General features: G+C 40.8%; 1 protein-coding gene across 3 annotated transcripts in view; it reads right to left on the reverse strand.

Moving 5' to 3' along the window:
- epha8 (eph receptor A8) overlaps positions 1–10,070 on the reverse strand; it is an 83,660-nt gene that overhangs the window by 39,609 nt on the left and 33,981 nt on the right. For all 3 annotated transcript variants that reach the window (XM_083535260.1, XM_083535259.1, XM_083535261.1), the window contains one exon: positions 3,534–4,197. In XM_083535260.1, coding sequence (XP_083391386.1) covers positions 3,534–4,197 — 664 coding nt within the window. The remainder of the gene's footprint in view (positions 1–3,533; positions 4,198–10,070) is intronic.

Genomic DNA, 10,070 nt, shown 5'->3' on the forward strand with positions numbered 1-10,070 from the left:
TTTTGTTCTGAGGTTTGTGCAGGTTGATTTTTTTGCAATTGAAAATTTGATTTACGGAACATTTCTTGTTTTTTTTTTATATGAAAAAATTATATATAGAAATTATGAACTTTTATTCTTGGAGTGTCTTAAAGTGTACAATATTTCTAATTAAACATGGTGGGCTTGTCTTAGAAAGAAACGTCCAAGCAGGAGCCATTTACACAAATGATAGATAATATGACACAAACCAGGGCAACATATTCAGAGTTCTCAGACAATCTAGACAGATCTAGAACATCATGGGGCAGGGCAGGTGTGAGTATCTGGAGATATTGATTAACACTATAAGAAGAAGTCGTGTTGGACTCCCATTTTCTGTCACACTTGTTGCTTTTTCAAAGCACATAGTGATCCATATGAACTTCTCAGCGTGAAGCCACAATGTTGGATGAAGCCAATGATAAATTCTGTAATGATGGTTGATATTTTACATCCGAGTCCCACAAACCCGATTAACTCGAAAGCACACAATAAGAGTGCAAGAAACAATAAATGAGGTGTAAATTGTAAATTTTGAGCAAAAATAATCATTTCCAAACATTAATAAAATTTTCATACGTTTTTATTTTAAAAGCAAAGAAAAAAAAAAAAAAACAGAAAAAAAACGAATGAACGTCTCCCTTCCGAATGAACTCTGGATCAGTTTAAATTTTTTAAGTTCACATTTTCTCCAAAATTAAAAAAGAACAAAAGGACTATGAAAGAAAATCATGTCTAATGTCTTTAGCAATCAGTCAAATGTATTTCCATCAATTGTTTACACCCGTTTATAAAACTACTAACCCAAGAAAAGAAAGACAGCAGCAGGAGCAGGAGACAGGATTAAAAGTTCCACATAACATCTACATTTAGTATAAATCTATTAGTTTAAAGGTATCTATAAGCTAGTGAGCTCTGAACCCATGACCAATTCTCATTTAGAAGATATACACATTTAAAACACACGTCCATGTCATCATTCTGCACTTCAGCCTCTAACATGATGGAAATCATATCAGCAAGAGGGAAATGACTTGGAGAAATCCTCCACTCGTGAACTCAGTGCATCTCTATTGCTCAGTTTCATTTAAAAAAAGAGAAGCGAATTGATTCGTCCCACCGTGACTCCTCGATTCGGAGGACATTTCAACACTACAGTACATAGAAATGTAGATTTTGGTGTTTATTATAAGGCTTAAATTCTGTGGAGGTTCTGAGCATTTCTTCAATATGCAATAAAAAATAAATAAAATGAATTAACAAACTAACATTTTAATAAATAAAATAAAAAAAATTATAAAATAAGATAGATAGATAGATAGATAGATAGATAGATAGATAGATAGATAGATAGATAGATAGATAGATAGATAGATAGATAAAAAAGAATAATATTAAAAACTAAAATAAATACAATTATTACTAAATAAATATATATTGAATAATAATATTAATATAAAAAGATTCCATATACAAACAAAAAAATGTTAATGATAAGCTGCATTTTGAAATTGTCAGCATTGTTATACATCAGAACTGATCAGAATCCAGAATTCCTGCAAGTTTTTTTTTTTTTTTTGCCAAATAACATACTAATGACTTCAATCACGTTTTACGTTTAAAATGAGACCATTTTCCACTATCAAATATCACCTACACAAATCCATCTTACTCTGGCCTTCCTGCTATTGGTTAATGAACTCCTCCCCGGCAGCACTACCCTTTCCGAGGCCGATCCAATCGGATAGATCTCTGTTTACAAGCTGTTATGAATAAGTCGAGCCCTCGGAGGCAGAGGAACATGTGTGGAGGAGTGTAAGTGGGTTAAATCAAGTCACTAAGTGAAGTGGATTTGACAAGGCTCCCTAGCAGCCGACATCCATGTACTGATTCATCCACTGTGAAATGTATATTTTCCCTCTCTGTCGTTTTTTACTCCTTTATCCAGACTGGAAAAAAGAGGTGTCGTAATACAGAGAGAAGAGAAGAGAAGAGAAGAGAAGAGAAGAGAAGAGAAGAGAAGAGAAGAGAAGAGAAGAGAAGAGAAGAGATTAAAGGAGAGGAGAGGAGATAGGAGGAGAGGAGATAGCAGGAGAGGACAGGAGAGGAGAAAAGATGAGGGGAGATGAGATAAGAGGAGAAAGGAGGGAGAGCGGAGATGAGAGGAAATGAGAGGAAGGAGAGCGGAAATGAGAGGAGAGAAGAGAAGAGAAGAGAAGAGGAGAGGAGAGAAGAGAGAGGAGAGAGAGGAGAGGAGAGAAGAGAGAGGAGAGGAGAGAAGAGGAGAGGGAGAAGAGAAGAGAGGAGAGGAGATGAAAGGAAAGGAAAGGAGAAAAGAGGAGAGGAGAGAGAAGAGGAGAGGGAGAGCAGACAAGAAAGAAGAGTGAGAGAAGAGAGAAGGGAGGAGAGGAGAGGAGAGGAGAGGAGAGGAGAGAAGATTGAGAGCAGAGAGGAGAGGAGAGGAGAGGAGAGGAGAGGAGAGGAGAGAAGATTGAGAGCAGAGGGGAGAGGAGAGGAGAGGAGGACTTTGTGCTTTGTTTTGATCAGCATTTTAGAAAGCACTCGTTTTTGTGCATGAAGACATTGTAGCATGTGTGTGTGCACATGCGCGCGTGTGCGTGTGTATGTGTTTGCGCGTAAGCGTGTGTGTGTGTGTGTGTGTGTGTGTGTGTGTGTGTGTGTGTAGGACTGTGAGAAATGAGCACAGAGGGCGGAAGCTTAACACTATTGCTCTGACACTTAACCTCAGACAACAAACACACACAAATATTACTATTATTATTAAAATGTATTATGTTGCACAAGCATTGATCCTGGCCTGAGTCAGATTTTTTTAGAAGAGTGTAAAAAATTACCAATAGCAAGTAAAAAAAAGTATATATATATATATATATATATATATATATATATTTTTTTTGTGGTATCGTACCCAAATCAATCAATCTCTCACTACCGTCATCATGACGCCATGGCTACAGAAACCATCAGTATAATAGAGAAACGCAGTAGAACACATCACACAGGAATCTCATACAGTGAGAATGAAAGTAATTTCTAAAGCAATGAATTCAACACAATGAACACAATTCAACACGTCTCATTTCACTGTAGCCACAACTGCACCTTCAGCATTAATCATCTCTAACAAAAGCATCGATATTAACTTCATTAAATAAACCTGATGCAGATGTTATTGAATGCCTTCTGGATGGCCTCGATGCCACCAACTCGAAATCTAATTGGTTAAAGCTAAATCCTTTTAGCAGCATGAACTGTACGCTGCAAGGTCCTTCAGTGTTCATTTTGAAGGCCTCAATGCAGATTCTTTTGACTGGGCAAAACGTGATGTGGTGGCTGAATTTTAATTGGCTAGAAACTCTACTGTAAACAGAATAAATACATATTCATGGACAGAAATATATTAAGACACAGGTCAGCAGAGAAGGCATTGCTGGCCCTAATGGCCTGCCACTAATACAACGCTCTGTAAGATGAAAAAGCAGGTCACTTACCAATGCAAGCCTCTCTGTGCTCCTCAAACCCAGCACTGCACACACAGCGTCCAATAGGAACCAGCCACTCCCCCTCAGCGCTGCAGTACATCTTAGGCGTGTCCTTCTCCTCAGCATGATCCACGCACTGACCTCTCACCTCCACCAGGGACGAGGAATCTGCCCCAGTCACCACGTCCGTGAACACAGCCAGGTTCCTCGCCAGGCCGGTGCATTTCTTGAAGTAAACTCGCACTGAGACGATGGCGATGCAGGCCCCGATGTCCTGAAATGCCAAATAGAAGCCGCGCTTGCTCAGAGGCCCCACGCCACGCACCTCCGTGTTCAGCTTCAGCCTCCTGACTCCCAGGTCCACGTTGGTGAAGCTCTCATCGGCAGCGATGGTGTCGATCTTGGAGAACTGGTTTTCTCGGAGGCTGGTTCCGACATCCCGCTCCGTCTCGCAGTAGTGGAGGTTGAAGGTCTCCTTGCACGTGCCGAGAACGCCAGGCATGCTGTTGCAGTCGCGGAGTGTGAACTTGATCTCCGCATAGACCCGATGCGCGCCGCTCCGCTGGATCCATTTGGTACGCAGCCAGTTGTTCTGGTTGGGGCTCATGACATTGCACACCTGGTACGTATGAATGGGGCTGAAGTATTCATCCATTTCGTTAATTGCGTCCCACTGCCAATAAAGGACGAGGAAGTTCGAGTTAGAGACACCACTACACCACTAATGGCATACATTTTACTTTCACTACAAACAGCTTTAATGTTTTACGGAGAATTTATGGAAAACAGACAATTTACTAAGGGGTTAAAAATGTTGTGCAGTTTGTATTTTATTGCAGTCCACAGACCAACGAATCATGAGAAGAACGGAAGTGTCCAGTTTTCCTCTACCTGCTCAATGTAAGAGTGACCGAGATACAGTTTTGGATAATGTAGTAGCTAGGTAGTCAGATGGATGGAATTATGACTACATAAGTATCTTAGTATATGTGACTGTAATGTACAGCGATGACATTATGACATCATAACATTATGAGTGGTGAAGTAAAGAACACTAATTATCTCTTCATCATGGCACCTGTTAGTGGGTGGATTTATCTATTAGGCAGCAAGTGAACATTTTGTCCTCAAAGTCGACGTGTTCAAAGCAGGAAAAATGGGCGAGCGTAACGATTTGACAAGGAACAAATGATGTCTAGACGTCTGGGTCAGAGCGTCTCCAAAACTGCAGCTCTTGTGGGATGTTCCTGGTCTGCAGTGGTCAGTATCTATTAAAAGTGCTCCAAGGAAGGAACAGTGGTGAACTGGCAACAGGGTCGTGAGGGACGAGGCTCATCGATGCACATTGGGAGCGAAGGCTGGTCCGTGTGGTCCGATCCAACAGCTCAAACTGCTGAAGAAGTTCATGCTGTTGATGCTCGATGCGTCAAGACTGTTTTAGCAGCAATGTTATAGTAATGTTATACCTGATCAGTGTATATGTGACAAATTAAATCTTCTAATCCAAAGTACCATATACAGTACTTCTCCACTGACCTTTCAGATGCTAACCCAGGCCCTGCTTCACTCTATACCAACTGCTGTCAAGGCAAGACTTCAAATCATCAAATCAACAATTCATCGAGAGCTTTAAGGTCTTCAGGCAATCAGATCAGTTTTCTCGCGAGCTCATGAAACATTAACGATGGCCAGTTGAAGGCTAGTTGCACTCTGCAAGACCTCAAACTGGGATAGGGACCATATGGGACAGTGCATCCATCAAGTTGGCTTTTATCTTCTATGACTGCTCCACAGGCCCTGAAAATCGCTCACTGCCCAGGAGCAAGCGTGGAAGGGTAATTAATCGCAGAGAGGTGGGTACAAATGGGGCAAACTGAGACTCCAGGTAAGTGGCTTCAACTCGCACAGATCAGAATGGACAAAAGTCCAAATATCGAGGTGTTGTTATGTAGAGAATATGTGTGTGTGTGTGTGTGTGTGTGTGGTAAAGGTATTCCCATAAAAAATAAAACCCGACCAAAACCTTACTTTTTTTTCAAATGGAAATAATCTAAGAGACTCAGCATTACAAAATAAAATTTGTTTATATTGTAGAAATAATTTTTTTTTTCTTTCCCTGTCTCTTCCAGCATCTTGTGGAGGATTAATATGTTAATGGCACATCACAGCTGCTTCAGGAACCTCAGTGGAAGAGTTCACGCTGATTACCTCAACGCTTTTGTCAAATTTCACACTTAATGTTTTCTCGGAGTAGATCATATTTTCTCTGTTCTCGTTTCCGCTGCGTGTTCGAGCCTAAAGCGTGGGACGAGAAAAACAATTTGCGATATGAAAACCGTCATTTCAGACAACTCACGGCGTCTGAGAACGTTCCTACTATACGTCAGCAGAAAATGTATCAGAGGTGTCTCAGTGATACACACAGTCTTATAGTAAGTAATATTAAGCTTCATTAGCATTTATAAAGGAGCATTTCATTTCGATTGGCTGTTGAAGTTGAACTAGGAGACACAAACCAGTTCCAGTATGACAATGCCCCTGTGCACAAAGCCAGCTCTATGAAGATCTGATTTATATGGTTTGGAAGTGTGTGGAAGATCTTGAGTGGCCTGCCATAAGACTTTAGAAACCCCATTGAACACCTTTGGGATGAATGTGAAAGTTGACTGAACCCCAGGCCTCCTCACCTTCTCACCTACATCACTACCTGAACACCCTTGTGAACAAATCTCTACAAAATCTAGTGGAACATCTTCCCAGAAGACTGGAGGTTGTTTGAAAAGTCCATTGGGATTAAATGTGGAATTTATAGATGTTCAAAAAAGCACACAAATCTTATGATCAGGTGTCCATAAACTTTTGTCCGAAAATCCTTTGCGAACAGAGCACCCTCGACACCCCCAACACACACACACACACACACACACACCGGGACTGATATTAACTCTCACGTCTCTCTTCTTCACTCGTTACGAATGGCAAATATTTACTCGAACATCTGCAGGTCCGGAGTTAAGCAGAAAAATGACGACCTCTGACAGCTCGCGAAGGCGAGGCTGTTCCTCCGAGATAAAGTGCACTCCGCGTTCCTCCGGTGCTCAGCGCTCTGTAATTACCCGAGAAAGAAGAAAGAAGTGATTGTCCACAGCAGTTATCGAGGCTTAACAGATGTGGATAAACATCTGGGTGTAGTATATTTGCGCTCTTACAAATAAAGCGACTTTTTTTTGGTACCGAAGGAGACGACGAGGACACATATTGTACCCTTAAGACATGGCACTGTAAAAGGATCATTATTTAATCATTGAAACCATTGAAAGGGATTTCTGCACATTCCTTACTGCAGAAGGTACATGGTAGCACTCCAGTTCGAGAGAAACACCTGTCCGAGAGACCTGTCGTCTCCTGCTAATATAAAATAATATAAAACTTCTATTCATATCCAGGACTAGAGCTTACGTAAGCCTTCGAGGGTTCTTCGGGTTTTTCCCAAAGGAACCCCTTAGATTTTAAAACCTTGAATCTGCTCTGACCTTCTAACACTTCTTGCACCTGAAAGTGTAGATGCCTGCTTAACGATTCTCCCGAAGAGACATGAAGGAGCGGGAAGAAAAAAATCAGCTACGTTTAAACGCCCGTAATTGGAACTTGTTCGCTCTTGTTCTTTATTGTAGTGGATACGGTGGGCATGAGGCAGGAATGTCAGTTCATCACAGAGCAGCGGACACACACACACACACACACACACACACACACACACACACACACACACAGAGAAGCAATTTATCTTAGCCAATTCACCTAGCAGCACATTTCCGGGAAGCAGGCGGTAATTGGAGGACCTGGAGGAAACCTGTACGGACGCAGGGAAAACTCGAGATCAGCTCAGAATACTTGAGCTGTGAGACTGTAATGCGACCTGCTGCCCCACCAGGCCATCCTGTTTTCTTTCTTTTCTCTTATGTGTTTTTTTAATATGCCTAACATTTAAAAATAATTACCACACACACACACACACACACACACACACACACACACACACACACACACACACACACACACACACACACACACACACACACACACCGGTGCGCACACACTCACTCAAAACACAAATTTCTCCTTTATTTTCACAAAAAATGACAAGAAATCCATGAATTCATGAAGCAGGTGAACATGCATTCTGATTGCTTTTATTATTTTTTCCGATGCGCTCGTTCTAAAACACAACTCTTTTCATATTGGCAGCTTATTCCCGCTATAATCCTGTTTAATAATCAATAATCATTATTGATATGAAGCATGTGTTTTCTGTGAGATGTTGAATCGGCCCTTAGCATTGATGCTGTAACAGAAACAAACAGTGGTGGACAGTAAGGAAGTAAATGTAATTCGTTACAGAATGCACGTAGGTTTGTCACGTATCTGCACTTTACTGTAATTTTTCCATTTGGGGAGATTTTACTTTACTACATTTCACAATATTTGACTTTTAACTCGATTACATTTAGTGAAATCAGTCGTTTCTTTTTATTAATGAGGATAAAAACGTAACTGGTGAAACACGTGGCGAGTCGCCAATCAGGATCGAGCGCACGCTCTGTTTTACACGTGTTCAGATCTTCGCTTGGTGCATCTACTGATCACCAACATACAGTTCAGCATCAGTTCAACATCAAGCAGAACATTTAGAGAGGAATAAATGATGAAGAAACTCCAGACTCGAACTCGCCACAACACACGTGACCTCATTTACACGTTTTATTAAAGTAGTTGAAAAGAAGGTTTTGGGTTCATGATCATTGTAACAGAAATCAATCAGTGTTTGAGTCATTAATATCATTCTATTAATAGATCAGTGTGCCGAGAGTCACATTCGAGTCTTTTCACATAAACTGAGGTGATTAAAGAATCTTGTGATAAAAATGAAAATAGGAACATTATAGTTATAATAAATCAGTACTTTGGATACTTAAGTACATTTGAAGGCAAAAACTTTTGTACTTTTACTCAAGTAAAAGATTAAAGAGAAACTTTTACTTTACTGGAGTCACATTTTACAAAGTCAAACTTTACTTTAACTCAACTACATGGTTTGTGTACTTCGTCCACCTAAAGCAAACATTTTCATTCAGCTTTTACTGAGTGTCAAAGGTAAAAGGTGTCAAAGGATCATTTTACTCTTTTCTCCACTATATTTTAATAGACAATGTGCGTTACTGATTACATTTTGCACCTCTGCTGAAGATCTCATTAGGGCTCAACACTTCCCAACATGGTCACCATTCCATACTTCAACACCATGCAATTCCACCTGAACTGTGGTTCATTGACTTCATCAAACAACAAGATAATGAGCTAAAAAGCGAAGCTCTGTAAGTGTTAGAAAGCAAACCATCATCTAAAGTGTTGTTTATAATGGAACCGCCTGCCCAGTCACTGCGCCTAAATCCTGTTGCACTGCTCTGGGATGAACTGGATCGTAAAGAAATATTTAACTAGTGAAGAACATCTTTGGCAAGAACGTTCAGAGAAATGAACTGTCCAGGGGATGAGAGTGTGTGAAGCTGTTCTTCATGCTAAGGGAGAATTTTCTAATGAAAATATGTGGATATTTATATATTGTTACATTACCGAGTTTTTGCATGGAAGCCAAAGGAACATGTTTCTTTCAAAACCCATGCATAACTTTCTAAACTTTCGACAGTCTCCATATGAATTAAATGATTCATTATTACAGAATGTGTTTACAGAGACTCGGATGAACGGTACATCTACGAGCGTTACACATGATCCTAGAGGTACGAAATGGCACGTGAAAAGTCCGACAACATGACAAAATGCCATGACAAGGGATGATGACATCCATATCATCTCAGTCTTCGAAGCCATTTGTCACAGCTGTCTTATCAGCTGTATCGATTGGCGGGAGAGGAGAGCACAAGAGAGGAGAGAAGCTGAAAATGAACTTGTCACGGCAAAAACAGGAGGCAGATGGGAAAATAATGAAGTTGTCCACCGCGGGCTGTCAGGAGTGGCAGCTGGCAGCGAGTGGAGCTGGGGGCCCAGGGCAGTACCGAGGCGCCGTCTCTCTCTCTCTCTCTCTCTCTCTCTCTCTCTCTCTCTCTCTCTCTCTCTCTCTCTCTCTCTCTCTCTCTCTCTCTCTGTCTCTCTCGCTCTCTATCTTTATCTTTCCAACTGGACAGAAAAGATCCTCCTCATTGTGAGTTCATGAAGGCGCATAAATAATTCAGGATGGCCAAGAGGAAAGCGGAGATCCATAACAATAGACTCGGAGACACAGGTTTTCAGATCGAATCGTGTCCGACTGTCCAGTCTTGCTAGAAATTCGATTTACCTTTATAAAATATTGCTAATACTTTGCACACAGGAAGTGTTGATTAAGCTACATACTGTAGCACTAGGAAAAGCCTTTGATGAGTGACATATACAGTAAGTGACATAAACCTGTAATCTATAGGAAAGTGTCCCAAGTCAGAAACAGTAAAACAAGAGTCAGACTCTCTGGAAAAACAAAAAATTTAC

Source organism: Silurus aristotelis, assembly GCF_946808225.1.
Source record: "Silurus aristotelis genome assembly, chromosome: 29".
Taxonomy (NCBI): Eukaryota; Metazoa; Chordata; class Actinopteri; order Siluriformes; family Siluridae; genus Silurus; species Silurus aristotelis.